Source organism: Mustela nigripes, chromosome 12 (genome assembly GCF_022355385.1).
Source record: "Mustela nigripes isolate SB6536 chromosome 12, MUSNIG.SB6536, whole genome shotgun sequence".
Taxonomy (NCBI): domain Eukaryota; kingdom Metazoa; phylum Chordata; class Mammalia; order Carnivora; family Mustelidae; genus Mustela; species Mustela nigripes.
Window position 1 is genome coordinate 28,508,511 of NC_081568.1, and position 27,079 is coordinate 28,535,589.

Genomic DNA, 27,079 nt, shown 5'->3' on the forward strand with positions numbered 1-27,079 from the left:
GGGCGCCTGGGTGGCTCAGTGGGTTAAAGCCTCTGCCTTTAGCTCAGGTCATGATCCCGGCGTCCTGGGATCAAGCCCCGCATCGGGCTCTCTGCTCATCAGAGAGCCTGCTTCCCCCTCTCTCTCTGCCTGCCTCTCTGACTGCTTGTGATTTCTCTGTCTGTGTGTCAAATAAATAAATAAAATCTTAAAAAAAAAAAAAAAAAAGAATCTGCTTTGTCTAAAGGCTTTATGTAAGTTTCCCCTAAGCTTGCAGTATAAATATTATTAGCTTCTTGTGTAGACGAAAGGAGGCTTAGAGAAGGCAAATACTACTTAGTAAATACCTTGTTTGTTATTTTTCTGCTTACTTAATAATAACAGCTAACATTTGTTGAATCCTTACTATGTGCCAAGCACTATGCTAAGTGCTTTCTCACTGAAAGTAGTCCCTTTAATGCCCGTGAAAAGCCAGTGAGAGAGCAGTCAGTGTTCCCATACTGCAGATGAGGAGACAGAGGCTGACAGAGCTGACAGAGGTCAGAAGGTCCCAGAGCCAGAAGCGGAATCCAGGTATTCTTATCTCAGAGCCTAAGCTCTTTATTAATGAACTCTAACTTAAAAAAAAAAAAAAAAAAAAGACTGAAAGCAAGAAAAAATGCCTGAGGTTGGCCTTAGTTTGAAATATTGTCTTTTAGATTAAGTTCTGAGGCTATATCCTGCGTATTAATTGTGCCTCAGAACTGTGATACAATCCATAGCTATCATTTCTGACCTCTTAAAGATTCTTCTGGTCCAGAACCCAGAGAATCTTGGAATTTTGACTTTTTTGCAATGGAGTCTATAAAGGGGCCAAAAGAAACTGTTTTAGTGAAGAAGAGCATAATATAGTTAAGACAGATTTAAAATGATATTTTATGCTCTTTCCCTCTGCCTCTCCCCTCCTTCCCTCTCCTCTGAGCTTTTGGACCCTCTTGCTCACTCTCCTCTCTGAGGGGTCCCGTGTGCCCGAGCTCCGGCAGTGGGCAGTTGTTTTAGGATACAAGAGCTCATTTCTCAATCTGTAAATAGGAAGTATGTTGTATTTTTAGAAGTTAACTTTCCTTAAAAAAAAAAAAAAATCACCTTGTAGTCAAATGAATATGGCGCATGCTGGAGCCCATCCTTGACTTCCTTGTTGTCAGTTGGGCCATCTTGAAATTCTAGGATGGAGAACAGGTGGCTTTCATTACATGAGTATCTGAGTAGCCTGTTGAGGAGAAGGAGGGCCTCTAAAATAAAACAAAACCTGAAACAGACAGTATTCTTGAATCAGGAGTTACCATCCCCCCTTTTCTCTTCTTTCTGGGCCTGATCTAGTCCCTGGAAGAACAATGAAACGCCACAAGAATGAGTAGAAAGACAATTCATCCCAGAAGGCTTCTTCCTTAAATTTTGATTTTCAAAATCAGAGACAGGAATTGTTGGGGGAAGTAGAGTAAGCCACATGAATGGATAAGACATAGATTTTTAGCAGAGGGGAGAGTAAAATCCATGCAAATAGTAGAAACTTGAGAACTTGACATTATTTATATGTTATCCTTTTATACTTGGCTGAATGCATATTTCATATATCCAACGATTTACCAAATCCTTATATCAAATATTATACCAAAAGAAATCTAGTTGACAATACAGACTTACAGAGTTCCACATACATAATGACGAGACCCTCCCTCCCTACTCCACCCCTGCAATAAACATGAATGTGGTCCATATTTGTTAATGCCAAACTGATGACCAAAAGACTGTTTCTATAAATAAAGAAGTAAATGTGTATTTACCTATTTGCATTAAGAAACTCTCTTGTCTTCCTTCCTCTCTCTTCAAAGTGACTGCTGCCTAAAATACCCAGCTTTCTGAAGCTAAGTCTTAAATCTTTTACATTCAAAAAATGTCTATTTAATCCCTCTTAGATGCTTAACTCATAGGTTTGCAGAAATGACAAATGGATTGCTTTCTTGATGACTGGTTCTTCTTGAAGGGTTGGTTTTTAGAAAGGAGAATATGATTCATGTACTCACAGCCAGCAAGTATCAATGATCCTCCATGCTCCATTAGAACATGCTCTTGGCTGTTTTCCTAGAAATGATGAGAAATTTGTACTAATCGATGAGTTCTCTAGCTAGTCCTTCTGGTGACCAGCGTAATACACTGCCTCTGAAGGTAGGGAATGTTGAATAATGTGCTAGAGTTTTTTCAGTTAGCTACCGCCAATGGAATTCTCCTCCAGCTTGTCCATTAAAAGCGAGGTATAGGGGAAAGAGTGATTCCTTGAGAGGGCAGGTTCAAACTCTGCCACTGCCTTTTGCTAGCTGTGCAACACTGGACAAATTACTTAACTTCTGTGATCTTCTGTATGTTCACCTTTGAAATGATATCAGTGACACCTACAGCCTACAGTTGTGATGAAATTAGATGAATATATGACATTGGTTGGGGGTGGGATTTTGTGAGTGAATTAGGGAACTGGCACAAAAGTTAACTCCAAATATGTAAAATATGTAAGCACAACAAGCACATCGTTATAATTGGAAAACCAGTCATGGTACTTGTGGCAACTGTGCAATATAGTATTCCTTGGGTTTCAAGAGAGTCTTAATTCTGATGGCAGATTGTTTTCATAATAAAGATGTCAAGATGTCTTGAATGAATCTGGTTTAGCTAAACCCATTTCAAATGATGAAAAAGAGACCAGCCGAGATTATTATCTTTACTACTTGTTCTGGAATGTGTTTCTCAAATGTATGTTTAGACAAACACATAGTTGTTGTAACACACTCCCATTAGTACCTACACACCCAAGTGACCTCCTGTCTCCCTTGCCCCAGTGTCCTTTTCTTCCACGTATTTTGAAGTGACAAGGCTCAATTAAAATTTTCCCTTCCCAAACATTTAGGGCACTTCCTGCCCTAAGTTCCCTTTTCCACAAAGTGATTCAGTACTTTACCCTTGCCCCCAGACACTCTGATGTTTGTGTGTAGTCTCTGGTATAGAGCTTTGTCTCAAATTTCATGAGACTAAGGAACAGAGATGATCACTGAGTTTGAGTAAGGGAGAGGAAGAGAGACACTGCTCACGTAACATTTTGTCTTCTAGAGCTCATCCTAATCTTTTCCTGGTATTACCAGTATCAGGACCATTCTCTTTCAGGCCCTGTGTCTGGCAGATTGTCTTCATCCATCCTGCCCTTGCCCTCACAATAGTGTGTGACCTTGTTCATGGTGGTCCCTTTGGTTTTAAGAGCCTGTGTCAGAGAAAAGGGGAGTGGTCAGAGTTTCAGAGTTGGGGGGGGGGGGGATGGAGAACCAGGAGCGGAGGTAGGCAAGCAACCTGTGGGGAACTCCGGGCCCCCTCTCAGAAAAGGACCTACATGGGGAACTGGTTCATGAAGATCCTCTGCTCTACCCCCACACACTCCTCCTTCCTTGGCTGAAATAATAGCAGCTGTTGCTTTATTCTCTTGCAAAGGAAAAGGGTCAACATATAGAGTTTGGTGAGCCTCTCCTTTGACGATCAGTTCTCCTTCTAGACTCACTGCTAAAAACATGCCTTGGTGGTTGTCTTCAGCTATTTCAGAATTTTAAAAGTATGGAGAAAATACTTTCGTACTGGTTTTCATTTGTTAAATTTTAAAAATCCTATAAATAAGAATTCTTTTTTTCTTCAAGTTTATAGCCTTGTAGCTGTGGACCCTGGGAGAGCTCCCCCCATCCCTAGCCCTATGGTGGGAAGGATGGAGATTTAAGCCTCCTCTTTTGTTTGCCACTTTGGTTTCCAGTACTCTGCCTTGACCACTTAGCGTTCTCTCTGAATAGCTATAGGTCGGGAGTAGTGGGTAGGAACGTCAGAGAAGAGTTGGCGTGAGAATGGAACTGCACCACAGAATAGAAGGCAAGAGGGAAAGAAAGCATCTTGGAGGAAGAAAATACTGCTGCCTGGTACCCCCTAGCAGAGATATCCGGCCTATTGTGCCCACACCACTTGCTGCTGAAGAATTTCAGGCTTCAGTGGTGACAAGCTCAGGCAATAATGGGAAAGAGAGTGAGCCCCTTCTGAGAGAAATTACTGCAAGCACAGAAAGCCAAGATATTTGAGATGTGATTCAGACTTGAGGATGAAACATTGAGGATGGGACATTTGACTGAAAACAGATCAGCCCATTTTTAAGGTTGGCAAATAAATGGCACCATCCCAGTATTGGATAGTTAGCCCTGGGTTTCTTGAAACCCAGGGAAAGGGTAGGAGAAGCTAAGTTCATGCATTAAAGCCAAAGTTGGCCGCCTTGTTTGTGAGAGCTCCAGTTGGTCTCCTCAGTGGCAGAAAGTATATGATAATTAGTGTTATAAGAACAAAGTGCAAGTTCCCACTCCATTTTACTTGGTATTGACTAAGACCTTAGTCATTTAAGTGTTTTTTAATCTGCATTATGGGTTGTTGTTAAAAATAACATATCAGGTACTAAGTAAGTGCTTATTTTGAAAATTATGAATGATGTTATTCAAATACAAATGAAATTATAAATTGAAAGCCCTGGTGTCAATTCTCATGGGACTTACCATTATATCACATTTTGGGGGCAAACCCAGCCCAATCATGGATACTCTTTTTTTCAATACTTTACCTTACTCTAAATATGTTGGTATGAACAAAGTTACTACCTAAAAATTAAATCACTGGTAGAATCTGATACTGGTCATTGGAGTACAGTATAACCTTTTAATACATTTATAAAAAGGCAATTCTTAAGTAGTAAAGAAAATAAAATTTTAATTAGTAAAGAAAACCATGTTATGATTAGATTATACTATAATTGGATTTTAGTGTTTTATGAGATTAGGAGGGGAAAGAAAGAAGAAAAGTGAAGAAATAGCTAATGAAACAGAACAGCCCATATTATTATCATCTGATCTTTTGAGGGGTTTGTGTCATGTCCAGTTTTTTACTATCCCAAGAGACATTAAGATATGTTCCGTTTGCTAGAGCAGGAAGGGAAATCTTGAAAGTCACACCTCCTTTTTTACCTAGGATAACACCTCGCCTGAGGTAGACTTTGATGATGTCCTGAAAACAATGGGGCGAAGATGTTTAACATGAGATAAGGTACTCCATGCCCAGGGGAGAAGGTAGAAACAGGAGAAGAACCCCACCAAACAGAGAATTTTTTTTTTTAACTTTGATGAGATGAGATGAAATGAAACCCCAGAGAAACTATTTGAGAACTTTGGCTTTATAACCCAATGTCTAATTTGAATGCAAATTGATGATAAGTTGTTAGGTGATCAGAATAACGGCTTCTATTTTGCATAAAAACATGGAAAAAAGACTCCCAAGTGCGTATATAAAATAATAAGTCTTTTCAAAATTGTTAATGCTAGTTTACTGGTGTGAGTCACCACAGTGACTTGAGATAGGCTCAGGTTATCCTGCCAGAAATTTTTTTTGAGTAGCTCTTCATACACACTACTCACTATTTACACTCATAGCTTCCCCAACCAGTAATAACCTAGGAAAGAATTTGATTGCCCCTTTAAATCATTAGAGAGCCACATGAAATCAACTCTTGAGGCAGGAAATGGGTGATCAGGTGTTTGCTGCCACAGCTGATGACGGGCCATTCTTTGGCTTTTTTCTTTCACCTTTTATGATGCCCTGATGGAATTTGATGCCAAGTTCTCATAACTTGTATAAAATCCCATTGCCGGGTTGGAATGAGGGTAAGGGGGGGTGTTGAAGGAATGACTGTCCCCTACCTTCCTCTGGAAAATTCTTTGGACTTACTTCCTGAAAATCTCCTTCTGTTTGCCTTCACCAGGAATGGCGGCCCTAGATAGTAAGGCATCAGGGAAGATGGGAATGCGAGCGGTAGTCTATTACATGACTACAACCATCATTGCCGTGGTAATTGGCATAGTCATTGTCATCATCATCCATCCTGGGAAGGGCACAAAGGAAAACATGCACAGAGAAGGCAAAATTGTTCAAGTGACAGCTGCAGACGCCTTCCTGGACTTGATCAGGTACGTCTTTGCAAGCTCACCCCTTGGGGTATATTCTGACTGCCCAACCCCTCTTTTGGGGGAGCGAGTCAAACTGCAGGTCAGGTGTCTAACTGCACCAGCCTTGCTGGCTTGAAGTGAAGGTCACATCTCCATTTCTTTCTAACAGAAGTTACAGCTTTTGTTTTCTGATCTAATGGGAAAGAGATGAGAAGAGCAAAGAGGGGATAAAGATTTTGAGTCCCTTGCTTTTAGGATTCAGGATCTGATCACTCACTTCTCTTCTTAGCTGTGCAGCTTACCTTGGAATATGAGTAAGTCTTACCTTATTGTCTTGCTGTTTAAGGCTAGTTTTTATTCAATGGTAGCCTGTTGATTGGACTCTTCTAATGTAGAACTTGTCACCGGTGTTATCATCCATTAGGCACAACAATTTCTGTCCAGAAAGGCCTTTCAGGATCATCTGGTTATACCTGTTCTAACATCTTCCTTTTACACTATTGCCAAAGAAAGGATTTGGCAGACCAGCAACGAAAGAGTAAAAGATGGCTTCTTTAGCATTGTTTTGTGTACAAACTACACACTGATTGCAATGAGTCTTATCTAGTACTTGAAACAGATTTGATGGTAGCGTCATCTCACACAGAACTATGAAATAAACCCGAGTTTGATCCTGGCACCTTCCTCATTGCTGTCTCTACACACCAGCCTTTGTGTCGGTCAGATCCTGGCAGGAAGCATATTGCATATTCAAAAGGATCAGTGAAAGGGCTTTGGAAAAGTACAGGCAGGGTTAAGGGAACCTACAAGGCATGGTGAGGCACCACCAGCAATAGGAAGCTTTAAGGCTTTTCACCATTTTTTCCATGACATTTACCATTGGGTAGGTTAGGTTAGGAGTATTGTATTATATTCTCTTTCTATAGGATTTCTACTCCTTGTTTGAAGAATTGGGAGCTTGTCGTTACAAGTCTGGTTGATTCATCAGAGTACTGTGTGTTTCTGCCTCTCCTTGCCCCAGCGGTAGGTGTATGAGTAGCCCATCCCCACCAGTCACTTGGCTCCAGCATTTTTCCTGAAATCTCCTGAACTCACATTTCTATCAAGATTTATATAGATAGACCCACTGAGCATAGATAGGAAGGAGATGGAAACAGGATGGTCTAGGCGGTAAGAAGAAAGGGACAAGAGTTGATGACCTTAAAACATGACTTTGATAACCTACAACTGCTGGAATGTCAGGCTCTGCAACTTCCTGGGCCATGTCTCCTTCTCCCATAGTCTCTCTCTTTCTTTTTTTTTTTAACGAACTCTATCAATTTTAATTACTGAAAATGTGTCAATGTAAATCATATCTTCTCTATCACACAATACATCTTCTACTACTAGGAGTACCAGATCGTTAAAGATTCCAGTTTATATTTCCATGCTAAACAGAATTTCATTGACTTTAAAAATAAGCATTTTTCATTTTTTCCATGGAATACCTGTTAAAAAATGTCACAAGTAACTGGTGCAAATGAAGCTTTCGAGTGGAGTACACAATCAATAAACACTTGCAGATTTCCACAAGAAACCCAGCACTATGTTCATTGCCATATTCCTCTTTTCCAGTCTACATTTTTTTGGCCCAGTAAAGGCTTCACCGGGCCCAGACCCTCCCCCACACACCCAGCATTGTACTCCTTACATACACGGGAAATAATGAACGGCTCTCATGGCCAAATGCGGGCAGAAAAAGAGGCAGAAAGGGACTTGAACAATTTTCGAGTGCGAATATCACCTAGGGGTAATGCAGAACGGTCTTCCTCTTTTAAGAGTCCCAAGTTCTCCAATTAAAATTCTTTAAATAAAAGTACCAGCCTACCCCACTCCCCCTCCTCTGGAAACTACAGGAAGAAATGGTTTCTGTTTAGATACCGACTTTTCCCGCTCTGACTTCTCCGGCCTCCAAGGTTGCAGATGCCCCTATCCCCACACCAAATACCTCCTCTACCTCCTTGTCCCACAGTCTTAAACCTTGGGGCCCTAATGATAGTTTATTCCAATATCCTCTTCAACAGATGAATCAGCAGAGAACTACATGGGTGTAGTGCCTTGGCCAAGTTCATCCAGCTGGTTAGGGACTCCCCAGCTAGATGGTGGCCCCTTGAACTCCACCATGAACCCAGACCTGCTCTGAGAAAGTGCCAAACCTTGCCACATGGACCACAAGTTTAAATTTTGTGAGCCATCTCCCCATTGGTCACCAAAGAGCCTCAAAAGCTCCAGCAATTCAGAATCAAGAGCCCATCCTCCAGCTGGCCTTTGGGTGGACTTTGTGGAAGATAAAATTCCAGTCTGACCATGACATTTGATTCAGAACAGTTGGTCCATGAACACATGGCATAGTATCAAAATGGGTATTATTAAATAAGAACTCAGTTAACCAGAGTGTTTGTAACCAAAGGTGTTTCCATGCTCACTTTGGTTCTTCCCGGGAGAAATATTTGATGATATAATGACCAAATTTTAAAAATCCCATTGTCTGACAAAAGGACAGATGAGTTGAATTTGAGACTTCCCTGAAAAATATGAACTACGTGGGCCCCACACAGGGATGACCATATGTCCCACATCAAGTCATAAAATCCACTAAAACCTTTCTTCTTATCCATTTGCTGCTTGGTTTAATACAGTCTTTAACTTAGACACAATGAAAAAATATTTAAGAAGCAAACTTATTATTTGAGAAATTTTTCAAATGACCATTATTTTCTCTGCAGGAATATGTTCCCTCCAAATCTGGTGGAAGCCTGCTTTAAACAGGTAAACAAACACTCTATAGCCACTAATTCACTTTTGAAATTCCTCTTGGCATACCACACAGAGCGGGATCCTCTTGTTTATTTTATTTCACTTTTTCCACTTCTCTACAATAAGAAACACTTTTTTGCCAACCAGCTGGAAAGCACTAGGGTTTTCTGAGGAATTTGCAGGGGATGGGGAGGTCTTACTTTGTTTTAAAGGCTTAGTAGTTGCCAGATACTCTAAGTCTTGCATACAAGTACCTCATTGAGTCTCTGTTAATTATTAAGAAGGCCAATCAGGACACTCCCTTCTTCTCTCTGCCCACCACCCCCCAACATTCCACACACAAAAGCCCACCAAGCAAACAAACAGTATAAGACATATTTACAACTCAGCTTTAAAGATTAGGGAGATTATTCAAGTTTCTGGTTTAATTAAAAAAATCAGTGGGTTGGCCTTTGAAAGTCTACTAAGGGCCTTATGGATTCTGAAGGAGGAATCATATCAGAAATGGCATCATCATTTCGTAAATGCCTGCTGTGTTGTATTTGGTCCTCACATGAATGGGATGGCTATCATTGTCTTCATTTTCAGTGATGAGACAACTCATCTATGATAATGCAGAAGGATTATTTAATAGTCACAAGATCTCACAAGTTATAAATGGTAGATCCAGAATTCAGATCCATCGCATTGACTCCAAATTCTATCCTCTTTCTGCTCCTACATTCTGTGAAGTCCAGCTCCTTTTAGCCCGGATACACAAAATGCTTGGCTCTCTGTGTTATGGATACAAATACATTTTACTGTTTGGGGGTGAAGTTTATTCTAACTTCACCTGAATAAAAAAATTTGTTACCCAAAATACTAAAAGGAATACAATTAGACATTCTGGGTTGAATAATAGTTCCTGAACATTTCTCCAGATGGTGTCACTTCACCCTAGTTGTAATTCCCTAACCCTTCTGCTTAGGATCTCTAAAGCAAACAAAATAAAACTCCAGCCCAATGGAGGACTAACTTGTACACATTCAAGTCATTCTTTGGTTCTCCTCCCTTTTTTTAAAAATTCTTACTGACTATTTTTAATAGGTAATGCATGCACACACTGCAAAATTCAAACAATCCTTTCTTTTAAAAGAAAGTCTAAGAAGTCAAAATCAAACTTTATTCAAAACCTGCAATAATCATAAATAATAACCCCCTTTCAATCTAACCAGCCCACCCCAGCACCATGGGGCTGACTATTCTAGTTAGTCAGCTGGCACTGGGCAACATCAAAAATGCTGATTTCTAGCAGCACTGGAAAAGTGCTGACTTGAGCAGATTTATTATATTTGGTTTTGGATTGCATTTCCAGGATTTTCAAAGGGAAGCAAATGTATCTTCCCAGATCTATTTGTCTTAGACCAAAATGCAAATGAGGTTGCAATTTCTGTAGGCTACAAACTGTGTCTAAGGGGAAAGAGTCGGAGCCATATGAAAGGCTAATCAGGATTGGAAATCTACCCTAGACAATCCATAAAATGCAGAAGCATCCCAGCGAAGTAGAGATTTGAACATTGATTGGAAGAGGAGACTTAAGTGGGCCAATTTCCTTGTCACTTAGGATTACCAGCAGTATCAATGATTGGTCAGAGATGTGTCCATAGTATTAATGGCTGGTTATGCCCTTGTTTGAGAGTAGTGGTTTCCCACTGGACACAAAAGTCTCCCCTTCACTCTTGGTAGCAAAATGGCCCAACACTTCATGTACAACTAAGCGTTCTTCCCCTAGACTGTAGATCCAGGCAACACCCATTCATAATTACTCTCTGATTCTTTACTACCATCAACATAAAGACCAGGCATTCTACTCTCATTAAAATCATAGATGGGTGGGCTTAATTTTTTTATGTGGTCATAGTCAAATACTGAGTCTTCTGTCTGGGACATCTATGTAGAAGCTGTTGAGAAAAGGCTAATTTGAATAAGAAGAGAAATTCCTTTATAAACTTGAGAACTGGGTTGTCATCCTCAACTATTAATCAAGTATCTATTCTTAAGAATTGATATTATCAGAAATGCCTTGAAGATCATTGTTTGGGGATTTTTAAATTTTTTTAAATTTCACTAAGGCTTCTTTTATTCTAGTATAGTTAACATACAGTATTATATTAGTTTGGGGTATGTCATATATTGATTTGACAGTTCTATACATTATTCAGCGCTCATCATGATAAGTGTACTCTAATTCCCATCACCTATTGTCCCCATCTCCTATCCCCCCAACCCCCTCCTCTGATAACCATCTATTTGTTATCTGTAGCTAAGAATCTGTTTCTTGGTTTGTCTCTCTGTCTCTCTTTTTTTTTTCTTTGTTTTGTTTCTTAAATTCCACATATGAGTGAAATCACAGGGTATCTGTCTGCCTCTGACCAACTCATTTTGCTTAGCGTTATACTCTCTAGATCCTTCCATGTCATTGCAAATGGCAAGATTTCATTCTTTTTATGGCTGAATACTATTCCATTATGTATATATTTATCTTCTTTGTTGATATGTATATGTATATCTTCATATATGTGTGTGTCTGTGTGTCTGTGTCTGTGTGTGTGTATCTCACATCTTCTTTAACCATTCATCTATTGATGGACACTTGGGTTGCTTCCATAATTTGGCTCTTGTAGATAATGCTGCTATAAACATAGGGGTGCATAGGGGATTTTTAGATTTTTAATATTAGCTGAAATCTACCTCACTAAGTCTAATCCCCAAAGGGCTTTGTTACTGAGCACCATTAGCCAACATTAGCTGGCTTTAAAATTTACAATGCATTCTCATATATTCTGCTTAATTTGATCACAACAACACCGTGAGGTAGAACCACTGTGGTTATTTCTGTTTCACAGATGTCAAAAAGACCAAAATGATGTCTGGTTGATTTGTCTATGATCCCATAGCATGACAGATAATAAAGGGACTATATGAATATTTAGATTTACCGCTTTTTTTTTTTTTTTTTTTTTTTTTTTTTTTTTATAAACATATTTTTTTTTCCCCAGGGGTACAGGTCTGTGAATCACCAGGTTTACACACTTCACAGCACTCACCAAAGCACATACCCTCCCCAATGTCCATAATCCCACCCCCTTCTCCCAAACCCCCTCCCCCCGGCAACCCTCAGTTTGTTTTGTGAGATTAAGAGTCACTTATGGTTTGTCTCCCTCCCAATCCCATCTTGTTCCCATTTTTAGCGATTTTACTAGGGTTTCAGAAGAAAGCAAAAGCACATGTATATTTCAGACTCTTCAGCCAGATACATCTTTCCTGCTATGATTTGTCTTGTGTTTGAGTGTGTGTGTATCTGTGCTGGAGAAGTAGTAGAGGTTTGTCACAGATTAGACAAATGCTAGCTAGATACCTTCTATAACAGTATTCTCTGAATGCGAGGTTAATGTATATCATTAGAGAAAATTGGGACAATAGACAAGTAAAAAGAAGAAAACAAAAACCACCTCTAATCCCTGTTGTGCCTTTTCTTTTTTAAGTTTAAAACCAGCTATGAGAAGAGAAGCTTTAAAGTGCCTGTTCAGTCCAATGAAACGCTCGTTGGCGCTGTGATAAACAATGTGTCAGAGGCCATGGAGACTCTTACAAGGATCAGAGAGGAGTTGGTCCCAGTCCCAGGGTCTGTGAATGGGGTCAATGCTCTGGGACTAGTTGTCTTCTCCATGTGCTTTGGATTTGTGATTGGCAACATGAAAGAGCAGGGTCAAGCCCTGAAAGAGTTCTTTGATTCTCTTAATGAAGCCATCATGAGATTGGTAGCGGTGATAATGTGGTACGTATTTCCACTTACTGTATATGTCATATACAGATGTTTATTGCCATCAGCATGGGTTCCGTACCAAGGAAGTTGCCACCAGGCGGGATGGCCGATGGCAACAATCTCACTTGGGTAAGCACATGAAAATCAACAATTTTGGGGGCCTATAGTGGCCTTGGAGCCCATCTGCAAACTCCTCTTAATAAGTTTGCTTCCTTGTTTTTGAAAGGTGTCTACTGCTTTTCTGGCTGGTGGGATCCCATTCCTCATTCCTTCATTTTTTATCTATTTGGTATTCAGTTATATATTTCAATATATATTTATTGAGTGTCTACTATATACCAAGCATACAATGCCACACACTCTGGCCATAGAAATGAAGAAAACAGACAAGGATGTCCCAGAACTTCTATTCTTTTAAGGGATATAGAAAAATAAACAAATCAACCAAATGCTTTAGTAACAAATGCTGTGAAAAAAAATAAATAAATAAAACGCCAGATTTTATTTTATGCGATGTGAAAAAAAGTGTCTGGGGAGGAATCACAAAATTTATCCTGGATTTTAGCCTCTGAGGAGGTGACTTTTTTCGCTGAGATCTGAATAACTAGGAGAAAGTAGCCACACAAAGTGCCAAGAGAAGAGCATTCACAGTAGAGGGCAAAGCAAACATAGAACACCCTTGACCATCAGAAAAAGTGAGATCTCCTCTCCTCCGTTTTTATCCCTAAGAAAGAAATGTAAAGTCATGGCAGTCCAGCTGCCTGCCCAAGGGACTCATGGGGAGGGTTATAGAATGCCAGTCCACTGTTCATAACAAAACTTCTTCAAAAAAAGTTGAGAGTAGAACACAAAGGAAACGACTAAATCCGCGGAGGAACATTGACCTTGGAAAGTAAATTCTCGCCAGCTGGGAGAGAGCACTTTGGTTTAGGCCTCATGTGGGGGTTGCTTTGCCTTTATCCTTTACTTCTAATCCAGACTCCTTCTTGGCACTGGAAGGAGGAAGGCATCCATTTCTAAGAAAAACACTCACCAACATGATTAAAAATACCCTTTGTCTTTATGGCCATGAAAGCCCAGAGAAATCCATTTCTCAGGAGCTTGTATGAGGTGGATATGAACTTGGGCACAAAGGCTGATCAGAATGTGATCTCCACAGGAGCCCTTGGTTGAAATCGTGGAGCCCCTCCTTTGAAATCCTGGCAGAGCTGAAAGTGGACATTTATCTTCATATTATTAAAATGCCTCCACCTTTCACCTCTTTTATGAAAGAAACCCATTCAAGGCTGCTGAATGAACCTCACATGTAGCTTTTCAAGCTGTACATTCGCCCGCACATTCAACATTGAGTTATTACTTTTCTGAAAACAGGTACTCTTATAATTTCCTGGCCTGGGTTTTGAAAGGAGTTTTAAAAAGAAGCATTGTATTTTCAACTTGAAATAAGACCTCCACAGTTCTCAGCAGACTCTTCTCCTTAGGGGTGATTGGCCCCTCTGTGTTTGGTAACCGTGAGTTTGGTTGCGTCTTACCACGCACATCAGACAAAGGAGCGAAAGAGGGGCAGAGGGACATTTATGCAGCAAAGGTTGTTAGACGTACAAGTTATTTTGTGTCTCACTTGTTCTTTCTTGAAATGTGTGGGGGGAAGATCTCAAAAGCCAGTGGCAGCCTATGGGTGATAATTACTTAATTAGAACACCTATAACCTGATCATGGTAGTGCGTACATGCGCATTATTAATTTTAGTAGCTTTGAATTTATTATACAATTGCCTTTGATCTGTGGCAAATGGTACTAGTCTTCCGTTTGCACTAAAACGTAAGATGTATTCTTTTTTTTTTTTTTTTTAATTTCTTAAGTGAGTAAGGGAGAGTGACAGAGAAGGAGCAGGGGGAGAGGCAGACTCCCTGCTGAGATGCGGGCTCCATCTGATCCCAGGACTCAGGGATGGTGACCTGAGCCAAAGGCAGATGCTTAACCCACTGAGCCACCCAGGCACCATAAAATTTATTCTTAGAATAAATTTATTTAAGAGTTGATTTGAAGGGACACTTGGGTGACTCAGTCGGTTAAGCGGCTGCCTTTGGCTCAGGTCATGATCCCAGAGTCCTGGGATGGGGTCCCGCGTCGGGCTCCTTGCTCAGTGGGAAGCCTGCTTCTCCCTCTGCCTTTGCCTGGCACTCTGCCTGCTTGTGCTCTCTCTCTCTGGCAAATAAATAATTTTTTTAAAAAAATCTTTAAAAAAAAGTTAATTTGAAGACCAATACTAAGTAATATTGTAAGTGGTGTATAATGTGGGAGGAAAATAATAACAGACTTTGATGAAGAGAGATGACTGCAAATCTAAAACACTGAAATGGCACTGTGCGCATCTTGCTTTAACTTGGAAATCATGCTCTGCTGTGGGAAATGCTCCCAAAAGTCTGGATATTGGTTCAGTGGATTCTGGCTCTTCAGAGTACTTAGAAAGAGAACAAAAGGCAGGGGCAGTTGGGTGGCATCTGAGGACCACAGAAGTGATCCAGGTGGAGTGAAAGGGGAGTGATCTAGAAAAAGAGGTGAGTTTAAAAACCTCTGTACTGGCCCTTTTTCACAGCCTCAGGAGGAAAAAAAATGTGACCTAGAGAAATTCTGAGTGAGAGGAAAGCCTTTTTATGTACCATTTGTGTGTGTGTGTATATATATATATATATATGATTTTATTTACTTATTTGACAGACAGAGATCACAAGTAGGCAGAGAGGCAGGCAGAGAGAGAGGAGGAAGCAGGCTCCCTGCCGAGCAGAGAGCCTGATGTGGGATTTGATCCCAGGACCCTGGGATCATGACCTGAGCGGAAGGCAGAGACTTTAACCCACTGAGCCACCCAGGCGCCGCACCATTTACATTTTTAAAAGAAAAAAAAAAAAAGAACTTCACAGTTTCTGCAAGTTCTAATAGTATCCTGGGCACAAAAGTTTGGGCCATCAACTCTGTCATATTTTCTTGCCACTTGGTAGTTTCTGTGGAATAGCTCGTTGGAAATCAGACTTCCAACCGTGCGTGTGTTGCTTCTACATAGGTACGCCCCTCTGGGCATCCTCTTCCTGATTGCAGGGAAAATTGTTGAGATGGAAGACATGGGAGTGATTGGGGGGCAGCTTGCCATGTACACGGTGACCGTCATCGTCGGCCTGCTCATTCACGCCGTCATCGTCTTGCCCCTCCTCTACTTCTTGGTAACGCGGAAAAACCCTTGGGTTTTTATCGGAGGGTTGCTGCAAGCCCTCATCACAGCTCTCGGAACCTCCTCCAGGTATGGATGTCCATTGTGTGGCTCACTTCCGTCAGAAAAAGCGTCTCAGACTTAACTTTGATCCAGAATCCTGGGAGTGGTCGTGAGGGGCTGGTGGGGGCAGGGAGAGCTGAGCGGTGGTTCTGGGTTTTAAACTTCCAGACATTCGATTTGGCATTTTCATGCAGGTGCTAATCAGACCTAGTTGGGATGCAGGGAATGATGGTCGGTATACCCTTTGGGGAGACAGATGGAAATCAGCTCTTCCTTTCCTGCTCACTGTCATCTCTCTCTTCCAGTTGGCCTGTGCCCGAGGAAAAGATGGCAGAGTCACTCAGCACAGGGGTGGGGAGAGGGGAGTAATCACACGTCTTCCCAGATGAACCCAGGAGCGAGAGCTGCCAAATAACCCAGGGAGGCAACCCATGCTCTCCTGGCCCTGTTCCCCTATTTATACAAGTGCTGACTTAAGTACCCTTTAAATTAGGACTTAGGAGAGGAAGGAACTAGGTCCAAAATATCAAACACATAGTCATGATCTAACAGATCTGGACGGTCAGCTGACACACCCTTTTTTTTATTTTTTCCCCATGCTCAGTTCTGCTACCCTACCCATCACCTTTAAGTGCTTAGAAGAGAACAATGGCGTGGACAAACGTGTCACCAGATTCGTGCTCCCAGTGGGGGCCACCATTAACATGGATGGGACCGCACTCTATGAGGCTTTGGCTGCCATTTTCATTGCTCAAGTTAACAACTTTGAGCTGAACTTTGGACAGATCATTACAATCAGGTATGAGGAAGATTCTATACAACATTTTCTTAAGAATGACTTTAAATGCTGAGGCGGTGATCAAGGATTGGATGAAGAACCTGGTTGGAAAGGGGATCAAACCTAAACAAAAGCTTGGGGGTTTGTGGCAATAGATTTATTTTTTTATATTTAGATATTTTATTCATTTTTTTAAAAAAATTACAGATGTACACATTTATTAATAATGAAATTCTAATAATATAGAAATGTAGAAGTTAAAAAAATGTAACTTCCCTGCCACCATCACCACCCCCATCTTTCTACAAGTCACTTCTGTTAATGTTTGGGGTATAAAGACCTTTTCTTACACCTAGACACAAACACTTTTTAGTAATTAATGGAACCATGCCATACATACTGCATGTCGCTGGATTAATTTATTTATCAATATATCAATATCAATTTCAATATCAATGTATCAATAAAACAGCTAGCACTTTCCTTTAAAATCTACAGAATACATAGTAAGGGTAATTCCTTCTAAAAAATGTCAGATTATACTTCAGTTTTATTTTTTAAAGATTTTATTTATTTATTTGTCATAGAGAAGCGAGAGCAAGCACAGGCAGACAGAGTGGCAGGCAGAGGCAGAGGGAGAAGCAGGCTCCCCGCCAAGCAGGGAACCCGATGTGGGACTCGATCCCAGGACGCTGGGATCATGACCTGAGCCGAAGGCAGCCGCTTAACCAACTGAGCCACCCAGGCGTCCCAATACTTCAGTTTTAAAAGGCATTAAAATATGTTAGCTTTTATTGCCAGTACTGAAAAATTACACTGAAAAACTAGTTTAACATTTTCTCTTGGGTTAATTTTTAGACAGTATAAAATAGATGAGAGACCCCATTGACAACAGGTTGAGAATTTTGTTTCTATAGACTATTTTTTTAACTACTATATTTGAGGTATCTAGTGAAAGGTAATTTTACTTTCTATACCCTCCCCTAATTTTTTAGTTTCCTTCTCATGAGGCAGCCACTGTTGCTTGCTAATTTCTTTTATAGTCTTCTGAGGATAGCCCATGAATATACATGTGTATATGTGATCATAATCCCATTTTTTGCTTACTGAAAGTCAGTTATACACAACAGACCAGTAAGTAAGTGTAAGGGAGACTTTAAGCCTCACAAGCCAGATCAGACTCTTTTCTTCTGTGTGTGTGTGTGTGTGTGTGTTTTTAATTATTAGCAATTTATTTTGGATATCAAAGTAAGTCAGATTTTTTTTCATATCATATATGTATGTCTGTGTGTTTATGTATTATAAAAATTATCTTACAAACAGGAAAGTTGAATTAATATTACAACAAACATCTACCTAGATCCAACAATTGTTAGCATTTTACCATTTTGCTTCTTTCTTTCTCTGCTTTCATTACATTTTACATATACATAGTCCAACATGCATCTCCTGAGAATAAGAATCATTTTTTACAAAACCACAATAGTAAGATTCTTTAAAATACTTCCAGAATATCCAACCTATATCCAGATTTTCCTAGTTGCCCCAAAAATGTCTTTTATAACTTATTCCCTAGACCAAGGTAAAATTCAGATTTATGGCTTGCGTTTGGTGTTCATGTCACTTTAGTCTAGTTTTAATCTGCCAATTCCCCCAACTTGTTTGTGTACATAATATGTCCATCTAGAAGTTAATTATGTTAGACTCTGTATATATATTTGAGCTATTGAAAAATAATAGCTGTAGGATATGTTAGGATATTTAAAAAAAGAAAGAAAGAAAGAAAGAAAGAGACTGGTCACAGCCAGATGTGACTGGCCCGAGGGTTCTGGGACCCCTGAGCACAGTCTAGCTACACTGGGGCTGGGAGAGCAATATCTCAGCTCCCCATAACCCGTTCTTGGGCATACCTTGGCATACTGGTTGAAAAGCCCTGAGTTCCTAAAAAAGGCTCAGTTGCATGTGACAGAGTAAAATATTATAGTAACAATAAGAGTGACTTTCTCTTGTGGAGGAGCTGTACTCCGCAAAACCCTCAAGACTAGTAGGTGTCTTACACAGTGTAAGGGACGCAGTGTAAGGCTTTGATTCCATCATCCCTGCGGTATTACCCTCATCCAAAAGGTCCAAATGGCTCATCACCACCTTCAAATCTTAGCCAGTGGGCAACAGAGGAGGGCACAGCCCACAAGAACTTGATCACTTTCATCCATATCTCAGTGGCTTAAAACTTAGTCTGAGCTCCAAGGGAGGCTGGGAAATGTAGTCTTTATTCTGGGCAGTCATAGACCAGCCAAACATTCTAGTACCATAGAAGAGGAACCATATAAGATATAAGAGAACCAGAACAGTCTCTTCTACAGACTCACTTTTATTAATTCCACCTTATATCTAAGTAATATTTTACTCTTTATAAAACATTCTCACATCAGCCATCTCAAATAGTTATTTAATGGAGTTCTAGACAAGGTTGTATGCCTTACAAATCAGGTCTATACTACCTCCATAAAAAATATTTATAGTGGCACAGAACTTTATTCATAAATCATTTTGCTTTGGAATTAATAAATTTGATTTTTTATGATTTTTTTATTTATCTATTTGACAGAGAGAGAAAGAGACAGTGAGAGAGGTAACACAAGCAGGGGGTGTGGGAGAGGGAAATGCAGGCTTCCCCACGAGCAAGGAGTCCAATGCGGGGCTTGATGCCAAGACCCTGAGACCATGACCTGAACCATAGATAGCCACTTAACAACTGAGCTACCCAGGCACCCCAATAAATTGGATTTTTTTCATGACCACATTAGTCATACATGTTCAGTATCTTTACAGTCCTCTAGTTGCATAGAGGAATTATAGAAAACAAATTGTGATTGTAACTATACAGTATTTTAGACCTTATAAAATATTTTCATATTTTATATGTGAAAAAGTCTCTCAGCACCAATGTCTTCCTTTAAAAATGGGTATAATACTAAGACCAACTTCCTAAGTGTTGTGGGGAGGATCAGATGAGGTAAGCCATACTTAGCATATCAGATAGCACTAATAAGCCCTTGATAAATATTAGTTAATATTACTGTTAGCTCAGTGGATCTTTTTTTACCATCTCCTTTAAATTTTTCTAAAGTATATTTTCTGCTAACCCAGCAGCTCGGACGCTGCCACCGCCACCGCGTGTGGTTTGCGGGGCATTCTCTCTTTTCGGGGGGACACGTATAAATGTCTTATGTTTGGGAACTTCTTTTAACAGCATCACAGCCACAGCTGCCAGCATCGGGGCAGCTGGGATTCCTCAGGCAGGTCTGGTCACCATGGTCATTGTGCTGACGTCTGTGGGTCTGCCCACCGATGACATCACGCTCATCATCGCCGTGGACTGGTTCCTGTGAGTATGCTCGGCCTGCCTTCTGGCTGGCTGTCACAGGGCCCCCCCTCCGTTATTCTGGGGTACCAGGCAGCTTGGCCCACCTGCCAAGAGAGCTCCACCAAGAGGGGCAGCAGGGCCTGTGAGTAACTTGTCCCCACCCCCTGGGCCCTGCCCTTATCTAGAGACCAGTCCCAGCCGCCAAGCGCACTCACACCCTTATCAGCCTCCCACCCCGGACCCCATGTGGCAACTACAGTTCTCACTCCATAAAGCCAGTCAGCGATTGGGAAACTGGCTGTCTGCAAAGGCATTTTCTGAATTGCACAACACATCCCGGAGGTGGCCAGAGCCCAAGGACAGGCCTCACACGCAGGCTCGGTCCCTCCTCCTTGTGCTTCCCATTGCAATGGCGTGATGCAGTGCAGATGTTCCCGTGGGAACCCAGCAGGCAGGGGGCGGTCATGCAGTGGGAAAAGCACTAGAGTCATTAAGTAGAATAGACCTTTGGCTCTGTGGAAGGTCCCAAGGAAGGTACCCTCCATCCCCTCAGACCCTAATCTCAGGGGGCCTATCCCTCTTCCATGTTCCCCGTGCCCTTCTAGCTGACATCTTTTCTCTCGCAAATTCCCTTTCACTTGCAAAAAAAAATTTTATCACAGTCTGCCCAAAATGAACGCCTGGAAGGATACAGTAGGTGCTGGGGTCAACTGTAAGTTGCCTTCCCTGGAAGGATTATGAAGAGCTAATGGGTGTGTTCAAGGCACGATAAGCAGGAGGAGGGTAATCAGTTGAGAGCATGAGTGCCACAGTCACTTGGATCTGTGTTTGCGTCCCACCCCTGTGCGACACTGGGCTGGTTCTCAGCCGTCCTAGTTTCCTCTTCTGTAACATGGAGAGGATAATGCCATCCACCTCCCCATGATGCCTGAGGATTACATGTCGCGAGGCCTGGCTTTCAGCCCACGGTTGAGCCCACGGTTGGCACTTAACTGCCATGAGGACTGTTAGAGGATAAAGCTGTGGTTCTCAAAGCTTTTATCCTCAGGACCCCTTTACACTTAAAAATTACCGAGGACCCAAAAAGCTTTTATCTATGTGGGTTATAGCTATCAATATTTATCATATTAGGAAAACAGAAATGTTTTAAATGTTAAATTCATTTAAAGTTTACAATAACCAATTCATTACATCGTGACATGAATAACATTTTTGAGGGAGAAAAAAATAGCATTACAAACCAGAAATTGAGGGAAAAGAGTGATACCATTTTACATTTTTGGAAATCTTCTTAGTGTCTGGCTTAATACAAGACAGTTGGCAGACTACTTCTGCATTGAATTTGTTGGGGTATCTCTTGTGCTGTGTTGTGGTCTTTGCAAAACCCCACCTAGGTATTCATCAGAATGAAAAGGGCCAAAACCATCTTGGCATTATTATGAAAATAGTTTTGACCTCCGGGGTCCTGGGGATCTCTGGATCACACTCTGAGAATGACTGGTAAAAAGGAAGGCAAATTGTAGGAAAGAGAGGCAAAGAGAAATTTTAAATAGAAGGAGTAAGGGAGGGTTCTTGCCCTAGAGTACTGTTGGTACTCTAACATTACATTTATACATAGTAACTGAACATTGGTCAGCGAATGGATAAGGAAGATGTGGTCCATATATACAATGGAGTATTACGCCTCCATCAGAAAGGATGAATACCCAACTTTTGTATCAACATGGACGGGACTGGAGGAGATGATGCTGAGTGAAATAAGTCAAGCAGAGAGAGTCAATTATCCTATGGTTTCACTTACTGGTGGAGCGTAAGGAATAACATGGAGGACATCAGGAGAAGGAAAGGAAAAATGAATTGGGGTAAAGTGGAGGGGGAGACAAAGCATGAGAGACTGTGGACTCTGAGAAACAAATTGAGGGTTTTGGAGGGGAAGGGGGTAGGTGGTTGGGAGGACATGGTGGTGGGGATTATGGAGGGGGCATGTATTGCATGGAACACTGGGTGTGGTGCATAAACAATCAATCTTGGAACACTGAAAAAATAAATTTTAAAAAAAGTAAAATGAACATTGGTCATTTTAACTCAGTAACTACTGTGTGTTTAACTATGTGCCCTTTTAACTCAGTAACTACTGTTTAAACATTCTGTGTCTGTTATGTAAGGTCGCGGTTGGTGGATTACACCAAGCAGAATTTTAAAAGATGCCTCTAAAGATTTAGCAGCCAGTTCAAAATATGAGCTGAAATCATGTGATGTTCACAGGAGCCCTGTTTTTTCTACCCCAGGGACCGCCTCCGCACCACCACCAACGTGCTGGGAGACTCCCTTGGAGCCGGCATTGTGGAGCACTTGTCGCGACACGAACTGAAGAACCGAGACATGGAAATGGGTAATTCCGTGATCGAGGAGAATGAAATGAAGAAACCATATCAGCTGATTGCCCAGGAAAGCGAGACTGAGAAACCCACTGACAGTGAAACCAAGATGTAGACTAACACACAAAAAAATGTTTTCTTGAGCAGCAGGTGTTTGCAAACCATTGTAAAATGTTTCCATCTGTTACAACTCATTCTCTCCAGGAAGCCCCTTACCTCCCTTTTCCTGCATACTCTGATAGGATTGGAAAACAAGGGAGGATCTTGCGAGTCAGATCAGGTCTTACAAGTTTATGTGGCACACAAAACTGTAAATGTGATTTTTTTATAAGCTAAAGAGTAAAACAAATAGTGGACTAAAACATGCTTTTAAATCAACTTTCAAACGTTAAAAACCATTCAGAATACAATTCAGTTTTAGTATCAAAACAACTTGATAAACTACAATCAGTTATCAATAGGAGAATAGAAAGGGGTTTTTTTTCCCCCTTTCTCTTCTGATTTGTGTCCTGATTTTATTACTATCAGGGCAGTATGAATACACAGCTAGCACAGCTGTAAGGAGTCACATAAAGTGAAATTTCCATGTGGCCATGGACAAGTTACATCTCTTCTCCAGGCCTCAGTGTTCTCATCTGTAAAATGAGTGAGTTCCCTGGATGCCTTAATGGTCTCTTTTAGCCCAAACATCCTGTGACGTCATGGAAGAGCCTACTCTCTATTCCCCCTTGGAACATCCTATAGCAAGTATCATTCCATGGAACATGGGACTTTCAGGAAGGACACTTACTGGAAACGAACCTTTCTAAGTAGGGGAGGGTTGGCTGTACGGTTTACCAGGTCCTGTGTCCAAAAGGTCAGCTATGCAAGGCACCAGGCTGGAGGCCATTCCAAGAGTGGACTAATCCGTGAAACCCTGCACAGTTCTTCCCAACAGGGGAAGTAGTCCCTTCTTTCCTACTCTTCCCAAACGGAAGGGACTGCTCTGGGAAGGACGTCTCCTACCACTCCTCAAATGACTGTAGACTTTTAGAAAGTAAAATGTAAGACTAGCAACTAGCAAGGCTGCCCATGGTCTTACTACAGAACACTAAAGAGCCAGGTAGGAAAGAATGGAGCATGGTTGACATTAAAGGGAGGATTTTAAAGCACCGAGATATTAGATCATCTTTAAGGAATAATTTAAAACAGAAAGGTTCATTTTTTTTTTAACCTGAAATACTTTTTCTCTTCAGTTCAAAATCATCCCCAAAGGAAGTCTGCCTATCAAGAGAGAAGGTCACTTCTCATATATTTTTTAAAGAAGTCAAATGAATGAGCTCTCTCTCTAATAGAGGGTCTGTGAGCTGGCTGGGTGGTCTCTGATTTGAAAAGGTTTTTGACTGTAATCAAAAGTTCTTAGAATGAGAGAAACAAGATATGTCTTTGTGCTGCAATTCCACTTATCAAATCATTCAAAACCTTCAGCTGGAGTGAGGTTTGGTTTTATTTTGTTTGTGTCCCTGAGAGAAATGGTAGAAGATGAATCAGCATGAAGACACTGCCGAAGCGTTCTAAGAAAAAAACAGAACGGGCATCAGCTGCAGGTGAGGCAGCTCCCAGGTTTAGAGGAGATTGATTTTTTAGCCCCTAAGGAGTTCAAAGACATGGAGTGGGAGCTATCAGACAATACCAGCTGTGTTTGAGTTTCTGACCGAAAATGGTAGAGAGTGGACTTAATCATGCTAACAGACTGAAAACCTAGACACCCTCCGACATACAATTAGAGAGATTTTTTTGTATAGCTCGTGAGCGTTCTCTGTGTACAAAAGTTAACATTAGGCGGTGGTCGAGAAAAACGTTTAATGCCGAGGCTCTTTTTGGGAACTACACTACAAAAGTTAATATCCGTGGTTGTCATCTCGTGACACCGGTAGAGGAAAACATTAATCATGTCAAATTAATTCTGTTACACAGTGTGATCTTTTTTCATACTAACCATTTCTTACGGAAAGCAAGCCCTCTAGTATGTTCCTCTCGCCAGCCCATCACAGGCTCCGCATCTGGGTGTTCCCAGTGGGGACTGAGAAGCATTACTTTGTAGATGTATTTTCAATAAAGAAAAAAATTAGTTTTACATTATAATTTTGTATGTTGTTGTTATTCTTCTGCCTGAAGAAAAATCCATGTTCCTTCCACAGACGTATTGTAGTGAGCTCAGGGCAGTGCTGGGAAAGGCTACCATGCAGTTTTTCTAGATGATACTAGGTAACATCATGGAAGGACCAGCTGAGGGAGCCAGTCGTAAGAAAATAAGAGAGGACAAGGGCCCTCCCTGCCCAACTCCTATAACCAGAGCCAGAAAGGAGAGTTGGTAAAGGAAGCACTTTGCTGTATAGGCCTGCACTTACTTGTCCACATCAATTTCTCAGATAAATTAAATCATTTCCATGTGGGGATTGGAAAAGTGTAATGCCACCATTGGCTCTTCCAAAAAAGTAATTTCCTGTCTGGCCTTCAAATTAGGTAGATGTATCTATGTGATTAATGCTGCCATTTGTGAAAAGAGCGGAGTGAGATCTCAAGGGATGTTTTAGAAGCAGTCCCTGTCCTAGTGAAACCCTTCTGTTCATAAAGAACAACTTTTGGACTACCACTTTTTCCCCTCAAGCTTTTTAATAAAGAATTGGCAGACGATAATATGGAATGCCCACGTTGAAGTTGTGTCTGAAGTTGTGACCCTCTCTTCCTGTAGGTAACAGAGGAGAGGCTCTTAAGTAGGGTCTGTAAACCCTTGGGTCATCCATGCGAAGACTTAGTTGAGTTTGCGTAGCCCTTGAAATTGTAGGGAAGGTTTTGTGTATTTGCTTTTTTCCGGGGTAGACATTTTGATTTCCATCTATTTCTCTGAATGATTTTATTTTTAACTGAAAATAATATAAAAATTTATTGCCAAGACTGTGAGAAACCTCAGTGAATGGAGAGATATGCAATAGTCTTGGATAGAAAGATTTCATATCATAATGAAGTTAATGCTCACCAAAATGATCTTTAGACTCATTTACTTTTCAGACTCCAAAAATACTGTCCAGAGAAACACGCAAAGGGAAAACAACCAGGAAGAGGCAAGTTAACACAAATGTCAGGGTAGTCTGAAGGATCATTCGACCAAAAAATTTACAAATCACGGTCTGACCAGCACATCCTAACTTTTTTCAAGGCATCTGTGAGCTTCAAATAGTTGATTGCAGAAGTGGAAGGAGACTGCTCACAGCCTGAGGGAACCGAACCAGCTCTGGCCACCTTGAGGGGACTCATATCTGTAACCTGTAGGACATTCTGGACATAAAAGCATTCAGGAAAGTGCCACAAAAGATCAGCCCGCTGCCGGAAAGTGCTTCTTCCAGCAGGCAACAGCCTTTTTCTCACTTCTGTGGCCAAAGCTGGATTTTGCCCCCCACGCCTAACCCCTCCACAGTGCAAGCCTGGGAAGCCGGTCATCTGCCTGTGGGAGGTCTGTGGAGATGCCCTTAGAGTTCAGGGAGAGAGCAGCTCTGTCAAGGTGTGAATGTAGGACCTGTTTTGAGGTGCGCGTAGGTGGGGTGCAGAAGATGATGGGGAAGGAACAACTGAACATTTTTCAGGCTAACTTTAATTTTTTAAATCCTACACTTGGAGAAGTTGGGAGTCTGTGTGTTGTTCCCTTTCTCGTATTTATCCCTTCAGCACCACTGTCTCACCCGCAGCAGGATTCCCTTTCCCAAGTTAAATGGTTTCACTCTCCAAATAAAACCCTTTCTCGTCGTCTTTATTCAGACACACCATGTGGAAAACAGAGATTTTTAGTGCTGTTAATTGCGCGGGTCTGAAGGGAGCTTAGAGGAAGGGCTCCGTTCCCTCTGCATGCGAGCCCAGGGAAGAGCATCCTGCGGGGGAGGGGCCGGGGCGGGGGCAGGGGGCCCTCTTTCCGGGCTGCCGCTGGGCACTTGACCGAGGCTGCTGTCAATCATCCGGCCTCCGCGGCGGCGCGCAGCCTCCGCTCCCACCCGGGTGGTCCCCGAACTGGGGCAACAATGACCTGCTCTGTGTGGCCTGTTCCCGGGGGACAGAACAGTTGGGAGGTGTCACGCCGAAAGCAGGCTCCGAATGAATAAGCCGATGGAAAAAGAGCAAGGCAGCCAGAGCGAAGGAAGCTGAGGGGCAGCTTCTAAGAGGGAAAGTGGGAGATGCGGAATCTCTGGGAGTAAGGAAGCTGGGGCTGGTTGGGGCGATACCCAGGACAGCCAGCAGGGGGAGCCCGGAGCTCCTTGAGGGGCGGCGGGGGTTGGGGGCAAGGCCTAAACGTCCTCTTGAAAAGAATTCGCTTGATAAGACAGAAGGAATTCCAAGGTCTGCAGAGCAGAAGGAGGATAAATAGGACAAAGCCATCAAGCTGTTAAAATTTTTTCAGTGCACCCATTTCCCTTTTCTCTCTAGTCATCCTGCTTCTCCGGTAGTCTCTCCCAGGAACCCCTTCCTTGCTGGGTGTTACTCGCTCTCCCTTTGTCTCCTTGTGACCTGCCGCGCTCCCCTCCCTGCGCTTTTTTTGCTACCCTGTTCTAAATTCGCCTCTTCAACACTTATTTTTCCCAGGCACATACAAGAGCCTCGGAAGCGGGATGGTAACATTTTCCCACCGGATTTCCCTC

General features: G+C 41.7%; 1 protein-coding gene across 1 annotated transcript in view; it reads left to right on the forward strand.

Annotated features, from left to right (window-relative positions):
* Positions 1–24,536, forward strand: part of SLC1A3 (solute carrier family 1 member 3) — a 76,896-nt gene extending 52,360 nt beyond the window's left edge. Inside the window, exons 4-10 of the mRNA XM_059417011.1 lie at positions 5,834–6,038; positions 8,783–8,825; positions 12,338–12,630; positions 15,683–15,916; positions 16,494–16,688; positions 19,921–20,055; positions 22,323–24,536. Of these exons, the coding sequence (XP_059272994.1) occupies positions 5,834–6,038; positions 8,783–8,825; positions 12,338–12,630; positions 15,683–15,916; positions 16,494–16,688; positions 19,921–20,055; positions 22,323–22,527 (1,310 nt within the window). The 3' untranslated portion in view covers positions 22,528–24,536. The remainder of the gene's footprint in view (positions 1–5,833; positions 6,039–8,782; positions 8,826–12,337; positions 12,631–15,682; positions 15,917–16,493; positions 16,689–19,920; positions 20,056–22,322) is intronic.
* The last annotated feature ends 2,543 nt before the right edge of the window (positions 24,537–27,079 follow it).